Here is a 21,950-nt window from a genome sequence, read left to right as displayed (position 1 = left end):
CCACTATTATTACTCCACTTTCTGGCTGAGACCAAGCCCAGTATCAAAATGACCCATGGCACAAAAAGGTTTAAGAAGAGGGTGATCCAGTGGGGAACTGTACTTTGTACAATGTTCTCTGTCATCCTCTTGTCCTGAAAAGTAAGTATGGAAAATCTTATACCTGCTTTATCAAGTGTCCGATCATATCTGCTTCACCAGGACCCCCCATTCACCCATTTTCTGCCCTATTCCATCTCATCTTTCTCTTCTTATTAGTAGATTTTATTTTCTTATGTTTCTATGAACAATATAGTAAATAAAGGAACATCTATCAGTTATTAAATATACAAAGATTAGTAGCTGTCCTATGGCAAGGGCTTTTTTTACATTTATGTATGTATGTATGTGTGTGTATGTATGTGTGCATATATGTATGCATGTATGAGTATATGTATGCATGTGTGTATGTATGCATGCTTGTATGTGTATGTATGTATGTATGTGTGTATGTATATGTGCATGTATGTGTATATGTATATATGTATGTTCTGTGTGTATGTGTAGGCATGTGGACATGCTTCAGCCCAGATAGAGAGATCAGAGGACCCCTGTGGCAGTAAGTTTCCTCCTTGGACATGTAGGGCATGGGGATCCAACTCAGGTCATCAGCCTTGGTGGCAAGCCCCTTTATCTGCTGAGCCATCAGGTAGGCCCAATGTTCTTAACACATTTTTATAGAATAATTAGAACTTAGAATGCTGGTTGGAACCAAACTTACCCCCAAGAAGACATCTTTACTAATAAATCTAACCAAAAATAAACCATTGCGGGACGCTAAAACAGCAGCCGTCTGTAACCCTCAAGTTCCCATTACTGCAAGTGCACCAGCCAGCTCCCATGTTAAAGTGGTGTTTGGCTGACAGCCCTCTCGACCTTGCCAAATCTTTTTCCAAAATTGTGTAGGCAGACCCACAAAAGGATGGCACTCTGCTCTGAAAGAGCAACAGAAATCAGCTTGCTGCCAGGAAAAGGAGGAGAATTTTCCATTAAAAAACGAACTGGTAGATCAGCCAGTCTCTGGTCTCTTTGCAGTACTCTGTAAATGTCAGAGAAGTGGATACCACAAAACAAAATAAACAGTGACCTAACAAGGGTAACACGTAGCTGAGTCTTGTACTTTGCCATCTGAGAATAAGCCCTACTTTCAATTCCCCAACATGCTACATTAATTATGTGCCTAAGTGTGTGTCTGTGTGTGGGTATAGGCATGTGAGTGCAGTGCCTGTGGGGGCCAGAAGAGGGCATCAGGCTCAGTGGAGCTGGGGTTATAGGCAGTTGTGAGCTGATAATGTGGGGACTGGGGACTGAATTTGTCTTGTGCAAGAGCAGTAAGGACTCGACTGCTAAGCCTTCTCTCCAGGCCTGTGTCAAACCATTCTTAGAAGCTGATGCTGAAGTCAGCAAGTTAGAATACAAATGGAATTCAGTTGTTACAGACAGGAGTCGTGATCTGGAAAATCATATGTAACAAATGTTAAGTCAACACAAAATTAAGAAATATATCAATGTGATTAACAACATCAATAGATTTTAGAAGAAAAACTGGCCAGGCATGGAGGCTTGCACTTAGAATCACAGCCCTTGGGGGCCTGAAGCTGAGAGATTGTTGTATGTTAAGGTCAGCCTGGGCCACTTAGTGAGTTCTGGGCAATCTGGGCTCCATAGTGAGAAGACCCTGTCTTATGAAACCAAATCAAACCCGCACCCCATTCCTGATTTGCATCATGTGGGGCCAGGAAAGGCTTCTTAGTTTGGCTAAGAGCCGCTGAACAGGAAGCAAGCAGCAGACCTGACTGTGAACCACTGGAGCTGGTCACCAAGGAAGAAAGGTCCCCCTGCTGTGATTTCACAGTGAGTACAGGCTTTTGCCCTTGCAAGAAGACAGGAGAAAGGAATGGCTGTGAAGGTGGAAGGGAAAAGACCAAGTGTTGCTGGGCTGAGCCAGTGGTTTGCAATTCCAGCTACTCTGACAGTTAATTCAAGGCCAGCTGGGCAACTTAAAGAGATTCTGTTTCCAAAGCAAAGATGCTGAGGAAGAGGAGGAGGAGGAGGGGGAGGAGGAGGAGGAGGAGGAGGAGGAGGGAGACTAGAAGAGGAGGGGGTTAGCTCTGTGGCAGAGCACTTGTTAGTACACAGGAGTTCGTTATTTGTAGATAATTAGAATAGCTAAGAACGCCACATGAAAGACTAGCAGAATTAACAAAAGATCCATTAGAGCGCTAAGTTATACAGCATAAACAAAGCCAGTGCCCCTTTGAGAGGCGCTGATCGGAACACGTGAGAAACTCTCACTTACAGCATCATTAAAATGTAAATTAAAAATTACTTAACAGGAAAAGCATGAGGGGGTTTGAACAAAAATCTAAAGCCTTTACAAGTGCTGGACAGTCCTGGATGGAAAAGCTCGGTTTTACAAAGCCATAAATTATTCCCAAGTATATGCATACATTCAGCACAACCCAATACAATTTGTGTGTTTTTGCAAACTGAACAGATTTTAAGAGAGCAATTATATGAGTAAAGGTTTGGAAGATGCCAAGAGAGTTTTAGAAAATGATGTATCAACCAAAGTAACAAGGGTGGGGAGGGGAGGAGTGGGGGAGGTGAGGGAAGAAGGGATAAAAAGGAGGTGAGGGGAGAAGGATGAAGGAGGGGAGAAGGGATGGCAGGAGGGGTAGAAGGGGTGGGGGAGGGAAGGTTCACCAGATAGCAACATGCACTGTATTTATAATGAAAACAGTAAGATCTGTCACAGGGAGCGAACAAAGAACATGGCAACAAAGTAAACTTCATGTGTAAAGAAGGCATGACCACCAGCTGATACATTGTAGATGACTTAGGAATGATTTAGAGTCAAATAAGGTGGGGGGGGGGTAGCGTTTACTTCATGCCCAGACAAGCAAAGTCTATGTGGGTCTCGATGGAAAATACAAACTCGCAAAGCATCATGAAAAAGCCTAAGCTTGAGAAGTAATGTCATTGAATAATCAAATGATAAAGCAGACAATTAGCAGGGTCTCATGTAGCCCAGGCTAGCCTAGAACTCAACTCACTATGTAGCTGAGGATGACATCCCACACTTGAACCTCCTGCCTTTACTTACCAAGTGCTGGCATTGCCTGGCTTCTGTGGTGCTGGGAATCGAGCCCTGTTCCTTAAGCACGCCAGGCAAACACTCTGCCAACTGAAGTCTGTACCAAACCCCACCTAACCATTGCTAATAAGAAAGACATTTATATGTAAAATGTACTGAAGCCAGGCCTGGGGCATATGCCTTTAATCTCAGCGTTTGGGAGGCAAGGCAGGAGGAAATCTGTGAGTTTGAAGCCATCCTGGTCTAACACAGTGAGTTCCAGGCCAGGCAAGGCTCAAAACTAAAATATAGGATAAATAGCAGAGAGAGGGGACAGGTAAAACATAGCATACTTTTCATGGGAGAAAAAAAATGGGAACAGTTTTACAACGAGGGAAGAAACAATCTCAGTGACAACCACACAAATGTTAACCAGAAAAGTTTTGCTTTTTGTGTTTTGTTTTTCCCCCTCACATGGAATTGGCATGAATTGAACGAAACAGGCTGCCAATGACGATCGTTGACAAGCGCGAAATGCACACATACGCTGTTGCAGCTATGTAAATAGCTACGAGGTCTGAGAGCCTAATTTGACAGCCCTTTAAAGTCTGCACAGCGACACTCTGTGGGCCTGTCTACAGTCTGGAAGCACAGACACTTTACACATCCGTCGCTTTGGGACAAGGATGAGTCAGGCACCGGAGCAGGTCCACTGGAATTCGTCAGTCTGTGAATGGTAGGAGGCGTTGACACAAAGACAGCAGTTGGGGACTGCAGAGGTGTGCAGGGATGAAGAGCACTTTCTGCTCTTGAAGAGGACATGAATCTGGTTCTCAACAACTGTGTCTGGCTACTGTGCTCACATGTACAAACCCATACATACATACATACACATACACACACACCTAATTAAATAAGATAATTAAGAAAATAATCTTTCCAAAAGACTTTTAATGTGTTTATTGCTGTTTTAAATGTGTGTGTGTGTGTGTGTGTGTGTGTGTGTGTGTGTTGTAAGAGGGGGGCTGGGGTCTCCCATTGACCTGGAGCCTGCTAGCAGGCCAGGCATTCTGGCGAGTGAGCCCAGTGATCTGTCTCTGCCCCATTAGCACAGGGATTCCAAATCTGCACCGTCACGCCTGAGTTTTTACATGTGTCCCAGAATGAGGCTTGGGCACATGGCAAGCACTTTACCCACTAAGCCATCTCCCTACATCCTGCTTTTACATTTTCTTCATTGCCTGCATTCTGGGTGAGCTGACACCCTGCTCTTGGTATGATGCTTCCTGGAAGCTTTGGCACTTGGAATGCCCAGAGGGGTGTGGGCCAGCCTCTCTGTATCACTTATAGTTGAGAGTTAGAGAGAAGCAGAAGAAGATGGACAGACAGCATGATGCCAGACAGAGTTGCCGATTTAGTCTTAAGTTTACTGCATGCATATGAACATACAAAGATAGTTTTATGTCAACTCAACACAAGCAAAAGTCATCTGAAAACAGGAACCTTGGTTGAGAAGAGGTCTCCATAACATGGGACTGCTGGCAAGTCTGTAAGGCGGCTTCTTAATTAGTGATTGATGGGTGATGGACCAGCCCATTGTGGGTGGCGCCATCCCTGGGCTGGTGGTGCTGGGTTCTATAAGAAAGCAGGCTGAGCAAACCAGGTGAGCAAGCCAGTAAGCAGCACCCCTCCATGGCCTCTGCATCAGCTCCTGCCCCCAGACTCCTGCCCTGCTTGAGTTCCTGTCCTGACTTCCTTCAATGATGAGCAGGGATGTGGAAGTGTAAGCCAAATAAAACACTTTCTGCCGCCCCAGTTTTCTTTCGGTCACGGTGTTTCATCACGGCAACAGAAACACAAACTAAGAAAATAGCCTCACACAAAACGCACCCTCAGTCATTTGGAGTGGGGGTGACATGGAGCTAATTTGTTCATTTTTATTCTATTTTAAATTATTTGTGACTCTGTGTGCACCACGTGTGTGCATGTGCCCTTGGTGCACAGAAAGAGGATGTCAGGTCTTCTGGGAATGGAGTTACGAGCACCTGACAGCGGCCTGATGTGGGTGCTGGGAACTAAGTCCAAGTGCTCTTCTCTTCAGCCCTGTCTGTTTTGGTGTGTGTGTGTGTGTGTGTGTGTGTGTGTGTGTGTGTGTGTGTGTGTATCTTATTATGTAGTCTAGGCTAGCCTCCAATATATTATCCTCTTGCCCCTGGAGTACTGGGATCATTGGCACGTGCTACCATGCCTGGCAGGAAATGCCATTGGAATGCTTGAACATTTGTATATTATGGTTTTGTATATATTATAATACAATATTTAAAAAAACATAAATATGTAATATCTCTATATTGTAGGTCATTTGCTTTGTCTTATGTTAATTTATTTATATTTTCTGAAGCAATGGTCTAAATATGTAATTTTTATTTTATTTCAACCTGGGTGTGTGTGTGTTTGGGAAGAGGCAGAGATGAGAACCGCCCTATGAAAGGAAACTAAAGGTTCGAACACCCAGACAACATAGCAGCATCTCCCCCTAGTGGGCATAAGAAGGTACTGCTACTTGCTCAAGGTCCTTCCCTGGGATGGAGAGACAAGAGAGGTAACAGGCACCTCTAGCTAGCCTCTGGCTCCTCCCTACCTGCTGCTGTTCTGGTCACCGGGGCAGAACATTGGCTTTATTTTGTCACCTTGACACAGGCTAGATCATCTGGGAGGAGGGAACCTCCGTTGAGAAAATCACTCTCTAGACTGCCCTGTGGACAGGGCACATTGTCTGGGTTAATGATTGATGTGGGTGGGCCCGGCTCGCTGTGCCTGCCACTCCTGGGCCAGTGGTCCTAGGTTGTATGAGGAAGCAGGGTGAACAAGCCATGAGGAGCAAGCCAGCACCCTCCATGGCCTCTGCCTCAGTCCCTGCCTCTATATTCCTTCCGTCTGAGCTCTGGCCACGACTTTCCTCACTGACATAGCATGACCCGAGAGTTGTAAGTGGACAGAGCTCCCCCCTTTCCCCTCATACTGCTTTTGGTCATGGTGCTTTATCGCAGTAAAACGAAGTCTCACCGTGACAAGTGCCATTCAAAGGCCGGTGCCTGCACGTGAGTCTGAAGCCTCTTTTTAGCAAACAAGAAGCCTTGGGCACCCGTTTTGAATCATGTAACGATTAGGGATCCTCCTTGGCTATAGACCTTGCCTTAAATTTTTTTAAAAGATTTATTTATTTATTTATTTATTTATTTATTTATTTATTTATTTAATGTATATGAGTACACTGTTGCTGTCTTCAGACGCACCAGAAGAGGGCACCAGATCCCATTACAGATGGTTGTGAGCCACCATGTGGTTTCTGGGAATTGAACTCAGGACCTCGGGAAGAACAGCCAGTACTCTTAACCACTGAGCCATCTCTCCATCCCTGTCTTAATTTTTTGTTTTCTTTTTTCTTTCTTTTTTTTTTTTTCAGAGCTGGGGACCGAACCCAGGGCCTTGCGCTTGCTAGGCAAGCTCTCTACCACTGAGCTAAATCCCCAATCCCCCCCGTATTAATTTTTTAAAACATTAATAATTAGCTAGTTTGTGTGTGTGTGAACATGTGTGCATGGTTGTGTGTGTGTGCGTGTGAGGGTGTGTGTATATGTTGAAAATGTGGAGGCCAGAGATTAACAGATGTTGTTCCTCAGGTGGCATCCACCTTTCTTTTTTTCTTTTAGACAAGTTCTCCCTGGCCTGAGGCTCACTGAGTAGGCTGTGGCTGGGATTGTGGGGAGTCCCCTGTCTTTGTCCTCCCAGCACTGGAATAGCAAGCGTGTGCCACTATGCTGCGCTTTTTCTGTAGGTGGTGATTGAACTTGGGTCTTCAAGCTACACAATGAGGCCTTTTCCAACCAAGCCTTCCCTCCAGCCCTCCCCTAGCCCTCTCCCGTGTTCCCTTTCTCATTGTTCTGTCCACCATGAACCAAAGAAGAGCTCCCTACCACCTGCCCCTGCCATCAACATATTCTGGTCAAGCTCAAGGGACACAGCACCCACACAAAGGCTCCAGAGAGGTGAGCCCAAGTGACAACTCAGGGCGAGTTTTGTCAGTGTTTGTTCACAGTGAAAAGAAAAATCTAATACAAGGACTCAGAGCCACTGAGGTTGATGGGACCTGACGGGCCTCTCGGCTGCCTGGCAGCGGGACCAGTAGAATCTTAGATAACAGAGCCCAGACCCAGCTCTCTAGGGCACCCCCTGTGGAAAAGGGTCATCCTACTTTCAAAGTGCGTTTGTGCCTGCAGGTTTCTTTACCTGAGCTGTGTGCAGAGCCGGCGGATAGGCACTGGGTGAAGGCAGACCCCTGTTTGACTCCTCTGGGCCCACCCGGGCCCTTCTCCACCTCCTGGCCCGGCGGTCTGCAGTGTGGAGGGTCTCCTCTGGATCACTGCTGTCGGAAGTCTCTCCACCGGCTGCCTGAGGGTTGAAATTGACATCCAGCTCTCCCTGGAGGTGCGTCTTCTCTGCTGAGGGGTTCTTGGGGGCCTTCCTCTGCAGCCAGAGGAGCTTAGCCCGACAGCCGGCTTCCCGAGATGAGCTAGTGGAGGATGTCTCTGAATCCGAGCACATGGCCTCAGGGTTTGAGGGAGAGGTGGCTAAGGGACCTTGGCCGGAACTCTGGGCCTGTGCAGGCTGAGGCTGGGGTTGCTTGAGCCTGCCCTGGGATGGTGGACGCAGTTTACTCAAGGCTTCGCTGTAATCAAAGTCTTCCTCACTGTCAGAACCTAACTCATCATAGGCAGATGCCACACTGGACGCCACCTCCAGGGCCTGAAAGGTCCTACTCTTCGGCTTGGCCAGCAGGCGGGTTGGGGGCTGTCTACTACTGTCCTTCAAAGTCATCCAGTTCCCGTCGGGGCTCTGCAGGAGTGGGACCAGATCTGCGGGGTAGAGGTGAGAAAGAAACCAGAGGGGTCCATCATCACTGCAGGAACAAGCTGGGATCTCCCACGAGGTTCCCGTGAGATTGGGTGACCCCCGTAGGCGACCAGGGACTCACAGGACATTAAGAGTACCCAACTGTACACGGTATCATCAGTGTGGATTTCTCCCATCCAAGGCTCAAGGGACATCATGGGAGAGGGGACAGAGAGGCTTTAAGAGATAGAGGCTGGGGCGGAGAACTGTTAATGAGAGTTGACTTCTGGGTGAGGCACAGCTGTTGCACATGTCAGCTCACAGAGCTGTGGCTTCCTCCCTGACACCTCCACAGTATGGAGTCTGTGAAATTAACAGTGCAGATGGGAGAGGGGCTCCTAAGGTCCCAGCCCTAGCAGGGAGCTTTTGGCAGTTGATGGCTGCGGAGGGAGGGTCTTCTGTATTCTAGGCTGACCTCACGCTTGCTTTGTAGAAATATTATTGAGGGCCGGAGAGATGGCTAAGTGGTTAAGAGCACTGACTACTCTTCCAAAGGTAGGGAAGTGAGAGGAAAGTGGGAGAAGCTGGGAGGAAAGTGGGAGAATCGGGGGGACATGGGAGAAACGAGGGATGTGGGAGAAGCAGGGGATGTGGGAGAAGCTGGGGACGTGGGAGAAGCGGGGGACATGGGAGAAGCTGGGGACATGGGAGAAGCTGGGGACATGGGAGAAGCTGGGGACATGGGAGAAGCTGGAGACGTGGGAGAAGCTGGGGACATGGGAGAAGCTGGGGACATGGGAGAAGCTGGGGATGTGGGAGAAAGGGGACATGGGAGAAGGGGGGACATGGGAGAGCTGGGGACATGGGAGAAGGGGGGACATGGGAGAAAGGGGGACATGGGAGAAGCTGGGGATGTGGGAGAAAGGGGACATGGGAGAAGCAGGGAAGTGAGCATCTGGGTATCGGAATGGTGAATCTAGGAATAAAAGACACTTAACGGAAACCCTGAAACCACACAGACAGAGCACTCGTTGCTGAGCATTGAAGCTGCGCAGGCTTCACCCATCAGGCGAGAGTGGGCTAACAGGAAAGTGACCTCTCACAGAACATCCTTAGATTAACAGATAGTTGACATTTCCCGTTCTTCACACAGGGTGGATTTTGCTCATAGACTGTTGGCTAGTTATAGAGAGGAACTGTCAGCTAGTCTTCAAATGTTTACTCCTAGGGTGGCCACTTTGTGGTTAAGTATTGTTGCTATTCAGGGCAGGGATCTGGGTCTGGCCTACAACAGGTGGTGAGTACCAACAACAGCTGCTGCATGTAACGGCACGTGGGTCCGTGTTCTGCTGTACATATGTATTTATCAGGTGAGGAAGAGACCCCCCAAGTGTAGGGCTTCATGGTCCCTGGCTTCTATTTTCATGGTCACAGCCATGGCAGGAGAGCTTGGGAAAGTAGCTGAGCTAATTCCAACCTCTTCGTTTAGTGAGACTGTGCAAGCTGTTGATGTGAGTTCTAGCCCCTAAGGGAGAGGGAGAACATTCTAGAGCAAGCAGGAAGACCATAGGCACAATTGAACCACAATACATTCCAAGCTGTACTGAGGTAGACAGCTAACTACCTATCAGACACACACACACACGCACACACACACACACACACACACACACACACGCACACATGGGAGGAGGAGCTGACGGTCATGTGATCATAGCTAGCAAGACTCCAAATAGCACTTGTGAAACCCGCTTGGAGGCAGGGAATGGTGGTACACACCTATAACCTCAGCATTTAGAAGTGGAGGCAGGAGGATTGAGTATTCAAGGCCATCCTTGGCTATTTAGGGAGTTGGGAGCCAGCCTAGGCTCCATGAGGTATTGTCTCAACAAAACCAAATCAAACCAACAACCAACCAACCAACCAACCAACCAACCAAACAAACAAACAAAAAACCCACCACCACCACCACCACCACCACCACCACCACCACCACCACCACCACCAATAACAAAACCATTACTTTTCCCGTCTAGTCCGTCCATGCTCCTCCAGCTGGGCAGAGCAGACTCCTCCAGCAGACGCTGGGCACGGTCCTTGGGCTGCCTTGGAGCAGCCTCTGCTGAAGAGGTCTTCAGAGTGTCTTCAGTAGTGAAGGAGAACGCAGACTGGGACCGCTGTGGAAAGAGGGAGGCGTGAGCGTTAAACACAGCCCCGGGCTGTGTGGCTAGAATCTGGAACAGTTTCGATGATGTCGATCAACAACATAGGGAGGGCATAGGGGTGGTCAAGGAGTCATCTGTGATTTTGCTAAATCCTCAACAGGAAGAGGCCCCAGCCACCGCCGTGAGAACTGCTTCCAGCAGGTGGCACTGCAGCAATGTCTTTACTCAGCCTTGGGGCCTCCTGTGCTTACCAGCAAGTGGGAGGGTTACTTCACTATCCTGCTGTCTCACTACTTTGACTCTTTCCTTCCCACCCGTGGCCTCTGCTTTCTTTCAGTTTTTACCCACACAAGCATCTGTGGGAGACAAAAGAGTGGGCCCAACTGGAGGAGCTAGGTTAGAGGGAGTTTGGAGGGCCTGAGAGGTCTGAGCCCACAGCTCAGGAACGCAATGAGACCTGGACGAGGAGAGATTTGAAGGCAGTAGCTAATGAGGGGGTCAAATCAGTTGCTCCTGCATCGGAACCTGGGGGTTTAACTCTTCAAAGGCTCTGTTTCCTCAATGCTAGGGTCTCAGTTCTGCACTGGTGTGAGCATGTAGAGTCTGCACAAGGCAAGATTGCTCTTGCCTTGACAGTGCAAAGACCTGAGTTTGAATCCCAGAACCCACATTTAAAAGCTGGACAAAGCAGAGCACACTCATAATCCCAGCATTGGTAAGGTAGGAACAGAAGGGTCCCCGGGGATTGGCAGCTGGCTTGGCTGAATTGGTGAATTCCGGACCAGAGGGAGACCCCATCTCAAAAAATCAAAGTTGACTGTGCTTGACACCTGAGGTTGGCCTCTGGCTCCTACACACACACCTGCACACAAGTACAGACACATACATACACACCTGCAGACATGCACACACATGCATACCTATCACACACATTCATATCTGCACACAGGTACAAACACATGTACACCTGTACGCAGGTGCACACAGATATATACCTGTACACAGGTACACACACACACTCACACCTGTACACAGGTACACACATTCACACCTGTACACAGGTACACACACACTCACATACACACATTCACACCTGCACACAGACACACAAACCTGCATACCAGCACATCAGTACACATACATGTATACTTGCACAGACATGCACACCTGTCTACACACACACACACACACACACACACTATGGACATCTTCATTTTTCCTAAATTGGTCTCAATGTAAAAACTCCTCAGACACCTGCACTTTCCCTCAGCTTCTCGCTCTCCCCTGTACCTGCCCTGCTCCTCTTGCACATTCCCAGCCTCCTCTAGGACCCAGAGAGCATACTCAACTGCAGATGGCACAATGTGCTTCCCCCATTTCACTGGCTCTGAGCCACAGGTATGCAGGACCTGTGTGGGGCGGCAGTGCTGTGGTGACTTACCCAGAGGGCAGCACGTGCTTTGTGTCGTCCTGGAGGGGCCGCAGTCCCCTCACCCCTGGCCTTCACACCGCCACTCTGGGGCCGGGTACACTCTGGCTCCTCCTCCTCAGCATGCAGGTCAGCTTTATCCTTCTGTTTTCTTATAATCTGGGGGAATGGGGGGCAAGTTCCGGAGGGATCACCTTTGGGATGTTTTTCCTCAGAAGTTTAGTTAGAGCCAATGTTTCAGCTCCGCCTTGTGTTGCAGTGGCACAGTGTATCAATGACCGACAGCCTCTGTCTCTGACAAATGCAACCACACCCTCCATTTGCAGGGGACTGGCTCTGGGAATCAGCCTCCTTGCTAAAGTGCTTGCTGTGTTCAAGCCCCAGAGTCCTTGCAAGAATGGTAGGCATAGTGGTTCAAGGTTAGAATTCTAGTGCCAGGCAGGCATGAACAGGAGGATCTCCTGAGGCTCGCTGGCCAGCCACCTTAGCCTAATCTGTGGTCCCAGGTCTCAGTGAGAGACCATATAACAAAATCAAGATGGACGGAGCTTGAGGAATGGTACCTGAGGTAGGTTTGAATGGTGTGTTTGCTTAGAGGACCTATGTACATCACCCAGTCCGTGCCGGATCATCTTCAAATCATTCATGGTAACTGACGTGACACGTGCTATTAAAACAGCTGCTGGGCTTACTGTCTGGGGAACGATACTGAGAAAAAGATCTATGGGTTAAGTAAAGATGCAGCTGTCACCGGTGTAACCGTGTGGGTACATGGATGAGGTAGCAGGAAGATGATGCTCAAATGACAGATGTAGGAAGGGACTCGGGCTTCGGGGACGGCGGAAGACCAGTGGTTAAGCTGGAGTGCTTCTTTTGGTCCATGAGGACTCAGCCCACTGCTTGGTACAGGAAGGTCAAACTGCCCTTTGTGGAACCTTCTGGAAACCCTTCCCCCACATATGTTGGGTCCTTGGCTACGGGGAAAGGCTTGTGGAGCCTTTCTGATATCCACAGTTCCTCACTTTGCATTACACTCCATGCTGGGGACTACAGAGACCCTGTGCCTGCTATTCCCCGGAGTAACTCTGAGAAATGCTTGCTGCCGGTCTCCCCATCTGACGCTGGTCCAGAAAGAGTCACACATCAGCTAAAGCCACAGGGCAGCGCATGAGCCCTGGTGCCTCTGGATTTAGGCCCTGACTTGAGGAAGGCCTGGAAGCCTTGGGGAGTGGCCATCAGCTGTGCTGGTATAGCCCTGTGCAGTGAGTGCTCCTGTCGGAACAGATTCCCCCGGGCCCCTACCTTTTACAGACAAGACAGCTGAGAAAAAGGGCAAGGCACCAAGACAGAATCCTTCAGTGAGTGAGTGTTTGCATGTCTGTGTGTTCACACATGTGTGGAGGCCAGAGGTCAACCTTGGGTGCCTTCCTCAGCCTTTCTCCACTTTTTATTTCAGACAGGGTCTCATATTGAGCCTGGATTTGGGACTAGGCTGGCCAGCCAGTGAACCCCAGGGACCCACGCACATTCCCCCGGGACGGAAAGCAGAAGCCATGTACAGCAAACATTTTACCGAGCTGAGAGATCTCTTAGCCCTCGGTGGACTTTTAGACCACAGAGCCATGAGGAAAGGGCAGGGGAGAAAGAAGGTGCCAGCCAAGGTGCAGACGTGGCCTGGTCGAGGCACTGCCCCCATTTTGGGGCAGGGTATAGCTGCATTTGCTTTCTGGCTTGTGGAATTGCTGGGGATAGTTGAGAGACTGGATTCTCCTCTCTTCTGCAGGGTAGCCTGTGCTATGCCCTTCCTTCTAACATCCCACGCTGGGCTCAAGGGCACGTGGCCCTATCAACGTCTCTTGACCCATGACTGGATGAGACTTCTGGGTGTCTTCAGGACCGAGGAGTGTCCTTGCTGTGTGAATGGGGCTGTGGGGTCGCTGTGACTGAAAATGAAGGCTGAAGTCTTTCAAGACGCCTTCCTGACAGCCCTTCATCAGGTGCCTCTAGGGGTCATCGTGCTCACAGGACCTATACCCTCCCCCAGCCTCCGGGCTTGAGTCCTGCCAAGCCAGTGAATGTGAATGTGAGGAGAGCAAGGACAGCAGACAGGATGGAGCCCGTGGCTTAACTTATGCCCCCTTAACTTTCGTCACAGCATCAGCAAACGAGCCCATTCTGAGTCTCCTCTCCAGCTCCCCAGAGGCTGGTTTGAATTGTCCTACCCTCTGCAGGATGGTGCCGGCCAGCTCCTCCGCCAGCTCTTGCCTGTGGTCCCGCAGGTAGCTGGCCTCGTTCTGTTTGTCCTGTGGAAGGAAGAGAATGAAGGGGCATGGGCTCATTGTCACACAGGTCCCGGCAACAGTAGAGAGGGGTTACACACAGCCTTACTTAAGGCTGACATGACCCCCAACCATTGACCCCAGACCATCGGCACTTGATCCTGATAGCCAGGATGTTGCTACCTTGTCGCCTCCCACCATACAGAAGGAGGTCCTACCAGGCTGTCCCTCTGGGATTCTGCTTTAGAAATGGCCTCTTCGATGGCTTCTTCTGCCACTTGTAGGGCAACAGCCAAGGTGTCCATCATGCTGTGTCCTAGGAAAGGACAGAACACAAGACAAGTCACAACTGTCCCCTGGGCTACGTTTCTGCTTTCAACCCTTGGGGTCCCAGGACACTCTCTAGCTGCTCAGGATAGGACATGAGCTCACTGATCTCCCTACTGCCTCTCACCATCCCTCATATCCTACACCCTGTGGTTCTCTGAGTCTTCCCTCTCCAGTCCCTTCTCTGCCTTCCAGTCTCTCACTGAGTAACCAAGATGGTTCCAGGGGGCTGTCAGACAATAATGTTTCTCTGTCCATGTTCTTAGGCAGCATAAGTCCCCTCTTGCACACTCTACCACTGTGATGACATAGATAAAAATGGTTAAATGACAATGGTTAAATGTCCCAGAGCCACTAGGCTGTGGTCATGGCTTAAAGCAAACAGTGAGGGCATACGTCAGCATCTGTGACAAGTCTGAGTAGGAAACATGTGGGACTCAGCTGGGAGTTCACGGCGGTAACCACTACGGTAATCCAGCGCCATACTCTGTGACCACACTACATAGACGGATCTGTGAATTTCAGACCAGCTCGGTAATTTGACAAACAGTAGAGGGTTACCATTGGCATTCAGTACTGCTGAGAAAATCCTTTAGCACAGTGAAGGCAAGCCCACGTGACCTTTTAAAGTGGACTGCACACATACACTGCTGCACTCTGCTTTTTATGTGGGTGAGGGAGACTGAACCCAGAAAGCCACACTTGTGTGGTGAGTACACCCCTCACCCCACCCCCTGTGTTTCCATCTCTAGAGTCTTGGCTGTACTGGCTATGCTGGCTTTGAACTCATGATCCTCCTGACATAGCCCTGGAGTAACTGGGATCACAGAGCCATTCAGCAGCACACTCACTGACTGCCTCAGAGTCCATGCTATATCAGCCATGGGATCTCGGGTCTGAAAAGGACGGTGTCTGTGCCTCTCTCTAATTTTAATCTGCTGTTGTCTTGTGTGATTAGCATATGCTGGTCTCCTGGGAGCTGCTGGAAGTTATCTGTGAAGTGAGACAAAGTGTGAACGCATTGACTCATTCATTAATCACTAGCTGAGCTCGTTAGACTCCCAGAGACACCAATGTGGCCAGAACGGGGGATTTGGGAAATATGATGAATTCTCTGAGAGAAACCCGGCTATGGTGGATGTATCTCACCATCTCAGGTAGAGGATGTATAAGGTCTGGCCGTCTGAACACACTTAATGTAAGCTTTAATAAGAAGAGCCCATGAGGAGAACATGTAAAGTGCAAGTTGCCACCACGTGAAGGGCTCCCTGGGGATGGATGTTTCTCTCCCAACTGGTTTCAATATATTAAAATTATTCTATTTAAAATTACCATGTGTGTATGTGTGTCTGTCTCTGTGTGTGTATGTCTGTGTGTATATGTGTGCATGCGTTTATATGTATATGTATATATGTATGTATGCATGTGTGCTTATATGTGTGCATGTGTGTATGCATGAATATCATGTGTACGTGTGTATATGTATATGCATGTATGTATGTGTGTCCGTGTGTATGTGTATACACATGTATGTGTTTGTATGTGTGCATGTGTATATGCATGTATGTCATGTGTATGTGTATACTGTATATGTGTTTGTATGTGTGTATGTGTGTGTATCTGATGTGTGTTTATATATTTATGTGTGTGTATGTGTGCGTGTGTGTATGTGTGTTTATGTGACATGTGTTTATGTATTTATGTGTGTGTTTGTATGCATGTGCATGTGAGTGTATATGTGTGTGTGTATGAGTGTATGTGTACATGTATTTGTGTGTATGTGTATTTGTGTATATACATATGTGTGTATATGACATGTGTTTATGTATTTATGTGTGTGTTTGTATGTGTGTGCATGTGTGTATGTGTGTATATGAGTGTATGTGTGTATGTATTTGTGTGTATTTGTGTATATACATATGTGTGTATATGTCATGTGTGTTTATGTATTTATGTGTATTTATATGTGTGTGTGTGTGTATGTGTGTGTGTATGTCATAGCATGTGTGTGGCAGTTAGAGGACAACTCGTGGGAGTCAGTTTTCTTCTTCTAACATTGGTCCAAGGGATTGAACTCAGACCATCAGGCTAATCTTACCAATCCTGATGTAGTATTTTATAACTAATACATATTAACTGTACAAAACACTAGATTTTGTTGTGACACATATATGATGTACTTTAACCATATCTTCCCACCAATGCATTTTCACATAACAGGCTGCACAGTCTCAGCAAACATGTGTGGGTAACTCCATTGACCTAGGTTCTAGGCTAATCTCCCTTGGTAAACAGACTGAGTCCATGAACTCAGGCATTTTCCAAATGGTGGCCAGGCATTTGACTGGGCATGCGTGTGACAGCAAGGCTTCGGATGGCGTTCTGTAATTCTTGGATGAGGGTGTTGGCATAAAAGGTAATGTTAGTAAATTATGGGAAGAGTTTCACACAGGAAGTGCAGGTTCCTGGCTTGATTACTGTCTCCCAATTCCAGAGCTCTCACTGGTCCGTCACAGCATGGCTATGATCATGGCTAGCCAATCCAGTCTCTGGGCCCCCCAGCTTCTCAGCAGCTGTCAGTCAAGCGACCTTACCTTCCGACTGCCTGTAGAATGTGGAGTCACTCCCTGAAATGCTCCCTTCATTCTCCAGGTTTGGTTCATACAGTCCTCCTCCTAGAGGACAGAGCAACACGGCCATGAGAGGGCTCTGATGAACACGATGGGCTTGAGCCACTGAGCTGGTATGTCAGCCACATTGATGGAACCTGCCTTGTGAGTGGGCTGATGCTGCAATGATCCAGTATTTGGCCTGGTGTTTTTCTCTCTGCACAATGGTTTTTGTGCAACTATATCCCAACTTCCTCCCAGTATCTCCTGCTATGGCTTGAGTATATTTTCTTTCCAAACTCATGATGAACTTTAATCAGTGCGATGATTTTGGAAGTGGGCCTTAACAAGCAGTGACTAGACCAGGAGGATCCACCCTGATCGGTGAATCCTGGAAGTGTAGTCATTCAGGAGTGGGCTTGTTAGGAACGACCCTTCTTTCTTGGTGTTTCATGTGTGACCTGCCTTTCTATCTTCTGCTCTGGATAACACAGCAAAAAGGTCCTTGCCAAGGGGGCTGAAGAGATGGCTCAGTGATTAAGAGAGCTTTACTGCTCTTCCAGAGGACCCAAGTTCAGTTCCCAGTGACCGCATCGGAAGGCTCACAACCATCATCTCCAACTCCCAGAACCCACATCAGGAAGTTCCCAACAATCTGCAACTCCAGCTCCAAAGGATCTGATATCTTCTTCTAGATTCTTGTAGGCACTGCACTTGCGCATATGCATGTGTGTGCACATACATGTGTGTGCACATACACTCAAGCAAACACAGACACACACACCCCACTCACGAGAGAGAGAGAGAAAGCGAGAGAGAGAGAGAGAGAGAGAGAGAGAGAGAGAGAGAGAGAGAGAGAAGAGAGCAAGGGAAAGAGAGAGAGAAGGGCTTTTCCAGCCTCTCAAACTTCCAGCTAAATAGGCTTCTACTGTTTCCAAGTTGCCTGGTCTTGTGTATTCTGACACAGCAGCCATGTTCAGTATTTTGAATGTAGTGTGGGGAGAAGGGCAAAGTTGTGGGGTGAGGACTGGGAAACATGAGGCCAGTCTCTGGGCCTGCACATCCCCTGCTGTGTCACCTTCAGCATGTTACAACCCTCTTTAGCCCTTGACTTCCTGACCAGGAAAACGGGCACACAGATGGCACCCTGCTGTGTGAAGTGGCATCTTCTTGATGGGCATGGCAGCTACCCAAGCAGGTACCCTGAACTAATGGTTTAACTGTCCCCTTTCTCGACTGCAGAGGTGTCCCCGAGACGCAATATGAGAAAGAATTGAGATAAGTCATCATATTTGATGTCATAATGACTGCAGCTTTTCTCAGCTAGACACCTTTCTATGAAGCTTGTAGGTAAAGTCTGTCCTTTGGGCTTTCCAGGAGGACACCAACATGCTTGTCACTTTGCTAGGACACTGGATTCCGAGTCTGGGAAACAGAACTCAGAACATGAGTAAGTGGGAGTGTGGACTCAGGATATAGATCTGGTCTCTTATCTCCATATGGAAATGACTTTCCAATGGTTTGTCATCAGGGTGTGGTAGTTAAGAGTTGTTTCTAGGGGCTGGGCAGGTTGCTCAGTGGTCAGAGCACTGCTGCACAAGCCTGAGGACCTGAGTGCAAATCCCCCCAGGACCAGTGTTAAAAGCTAACTGTGGCCTCACATGTGCTTGTAACTCCAGTGCTGTGGGCAGTGGAGACAGGAGGATTGGTGAGCCTTGCTGGCCGCAGACTGGTTCCAGGTCAGTGGGAGATTCTGCATCAAGGGAGTTAGAGAGAGACAGGGCAGGAAAACCCATGCTTTCCTCTGACCTTCACATACATGTGCATAGATAGGTGCATGAACATGCTTGCACATATATGTGCATAGATAGGTGCACGTGCATGCTTGCACGCATGAACACACACAAATGATTTGTAGTAGAAGAACCCATAATTAAAACACCTACAATTTGCCAAAATAGTTTGGCATTCGAAGCTCTCAACGTGTCTAGTCCAGTAGGACTGTTCAAAGCACCTGAGTTGGAGCTGGAGGGATACTTAGTATAAAGTGCTTGCTGCTCAACTTTGAGGTCCTGAGTTCAATTCCCAGCACAAAAAGTTAAGTATGGAGGCACATGCCTTCAATCCCATCACTGGCAGTTGGAGGCGATAATGGAGAGGTGGAGACAGGTGGATCACTGGGTCTCCCTCGACAGCTGCTCTGTCTACTTGGTGAGTTCCATGCCTGAGAAAGGCCCTGTCTCAAAAACAAGGTGGATAGCTCTCGACACTGGAAGCTGACCTCTGGCCTTCCCTTCCAAGTGCACACACATACATGCACACCCATGCACACACGCACTCACGTACACCTGCACACACCAAAACAAAACCCTGAGTTAAAATCTGACACGATGTTGCACCACTCCCCGACGCCTGCCCTCTTTCCAGAACCTACTATTTAAACAAGTCTCTCTGTCTCTGTGAAGTGTGTGTACCCCAGAGGAGAGGACCTGCAAGTCAGGTCTTCTCTCTCCTCTTACTCCCAGCCACCAACCCCTCCTAGAGCAGCGGGCACTGTGGTACCTAGGATGTCAAAGCAGGCACCACTCTCCAGACGGTGCTTCTTGTACAGGTTCTTCAGGACCTTGGCGCTGCCGAAGCGCTTGAAACGGGTCTTCACGTTGTTGTAGAACCACTCCAGAGACTGCGTCCTCAGAAGCCTGTTAGACAAGCAAAAGTTAGGCTGTAGGGTGGTGACAACCCACGGCTGCCCCCTCCACGAGGAGGAGGTAGGTGTTTCTGTCACCGGGAAGCTGACTTGCTCAGGGAGAGAGACCTTTGGTGGGCCAAGCCCCGAGAGGTGAGTCAGGTTATCAGCCACCAGCTGGCCAAAGACGCACAGGGCCCCCGGTGAGAAGCAGGATCCATCCGAATCCACCCGGCGAGCCAGCGGATGCTTGCTATTTTAAGCCACTAAGTTCTCTGTGGTTTATTAATGCAGAAAAGCTAACTCACAGAAACATCTGTTTAGCAGTAGGCTTTAGAGTTGATGCTCTTACTGTATTATCAAAAGCTCTAGTCTCTTTTCAGTCAGCGTAGAGCACCATGGGAAGGCTATTTCCCAGTGATCAAGGCAGCCATGGACGGTGTAGGCAGTGGGAATTTCCTTCGTGTCTTGTGAGAACAGACTCTAAAGCCCTTCCATTTGAGGGATAGCTTTTGTAATGTTTCTTACTGTGAACGTAAAAATACACACTCCCCTTGGGAAGCTCAGGAAAAGGATATAAAGATTTCCAAAGGAAAAGGGAAAAAAACTTTTTTCCAGATTCAACCAAAGAACAAACAAACATGAGGCCTGAGTGTGGACAGCACCCTTGGGTTAGTGCCTTGAAGTCTGATCCACAGAAGCTCCCATGGAGGTCTTATTTCGAGCTTGGCCTTTTGCTCAGTTCAGAGCTGAAGCTACAGGAAGTCCCACAGAGCAAAGAATCAGAAGAAAAACGTAAGATAACCAGTGTTTCCCTTTAAAAACCCACCACTTAGCAGCACGCCACAAATGGGTAGCTCTTCAGTGAGCTGGTCGTGTGAGCACTTTTCTAATTTCTGTTTACATGGCATGACTCTGCTGGTAAACGTGTCTTTTCATTCCAAGACAGACTAGAATCCTAATTCAAGCTCAAAAACAGCATTGGAAGAACTGGAATCTCATTCTAACCTCACCTAGGAATGCCAGACTGACCTGGGTTGACTGGATTTAAACAGCACAGTTGTGAGGAGGCAGGGGGCTGCCTACAAAGAACTCTGCCACAGTTGCTAGTGACAAAGTCGGGTGTTCCCAGGTCCCCACTTTAGCAAAACAAGGTACCTTGCAAACGGAAGACCCACGGATTTTCCTGCTCCACAGCTAGTCCTGGGGCCAGTGGCACGAGCGCCACCTAGAGGTCTGGTGGGAAAGTGTAGTCTGTAAGGCAGGTTTGGCTCAATTCCAGTTCTGCTGATCTCACTGCTTCCCAGATGACCAACAGCACGATCGCCACCTAGAGGCGTGGTCTGGAAGCACAACCCCAGCCGCCCACTATCCTCTCAGCCTAGCTGGGTAAAATTTGTGTTTAAGCAAAATTCTCCACAGGAAATCAAAGCTTGGTGACTAGGGATCTAACAAAATTTACTATGTGTTTTTAAAAGTAGGATGATAACCTTGTTTTAAACTTTAACCATAAAAGACGGAGCCAGTAACTTACCTCATCCCCTTTTCTAAGGAAAATGAACCAGACTGGCTAACACATAGCTATACAGATGAACATAATATTTGAAATCAAACTCTCAAATGCATGTCCATTAGTTATTTTAAAATGACATCAAAATCCTCTGGTCACACACTCAGGTCTCTACAATCAGTCAGTTTCTCCAAATGATGTAAGATAACCACAGTGTTTCCCTTTAAAAACCCACCACTTAGCAGCACGCCATGATGGTGGCATTATATTGACATTACTTCTCTGGCAAAATTATAGAACACCACGCTTAAGACCCACATCCAGTCTCAAGCCCACGTCCATGACACACAGTTAAGAAAGCAGAAACAAGCTTAACTGAATGGAGACTGAAGTCTGCAGGCCTGTGTAGTATTTGTCCCTCAGAAAGAGAGGAAACATTTCTGGCGATCACTTTGCACTGTTGAAGAAGTGCTCCTGTCCCCCCAGAATGTGACTAGCATTGGGCTGCATGTTGTCATTTATTACCGGTGTGACCGACCGACTAGCTATTGACTTACTTGATAGAGATATTGGTGAATGTGGGGCCAAATTTTATGAGGCACGTATCTGGTCTAATGTGGTGATGAACCAACTATAGACTTCGGATGTATACAGTAAGAACCGTAAAAGGGTAAGTAAAGAATTAGAGGGAAAGATGGAGGTGAAAAAACCCCAAGTTGCTTTCTCTTATAGAGACAATGGCAAGAGCCAGTTAGAAGGCCTTTGACTTCACTGAAGCCCCAAGGCCCAGAATCGGCATCAGCTTGAGATTCCTCCAAGCCACTGTCTCAGCTGCCTTCTGCCAGCAGAGGCCTAAGGAACCCAGAACTCCCTGACTGGGCCTGTCACCTGCTGATCACCAGCTCACACAATTGCCTTCTCAGCCCTATTCTGGGAT

The 21,950-nt window shown here is 48.3% G+C and overlaps 1 protein-coding gene across 13 annotated transcripts in view; it reads right to left on the bottom strand.

The window, feature by feature from the left end:
* The window catches only part of Myrip (myosin VIIA and Rab interacting protein), a 167,050-nt gene that overhangs the window by 29,612 nt on the left and 115,488 nt on the right, over positions 1–21,950 (bottom strand). For 7 of the 13 annotated variants that reach the window (XM_039081681.2, XM_039081687.2, XM_039081682.2 and 4 more), the window contains 8 exons: positions 20,662–20,739; positions 19,380–19,516; positions 16,803–16,883; positions 14,100–14,197; positions 13,825–13,905; positions 11,615–11,761; positions 10,032–10,185; positions 7,406–8,031 (listed from right to left, as the gene is read on the bottom strand). In XM_039081681.2, coding sequence (XP_038937609.1) covers positions 7,406–8,031; positions 10,032–10,185; positions 11,615–11,761; positions 13,825–13,905; positions 14,100–14,197; positions 16,803–16,883; positions 19,380–19,516; positions 20,662–20,739 — 1,402 coding nt within the window. 13 annotated transcript variants of the gene reach the window in all.

Source organism: Rattus norvegicus, chromosome 8 (genome assembly GCF_036323735.1).
Source record: "Rattus norvegicus strain BN/NHsdMcwi chromosome 8, GRCr8, whole genome shotgun sequence".
Taxonomy (NCBI): domain Eukaryota; kingdom Metazoa; phylum Chordata; class Mammalia; order Rodentia; family Muridae; genus Rattus; species Rattus norvegicus.
Note: the sequence above shows the minus strand (reverse complement) of the source record. Positions and strands in the feature narration are given on the sequence as shown.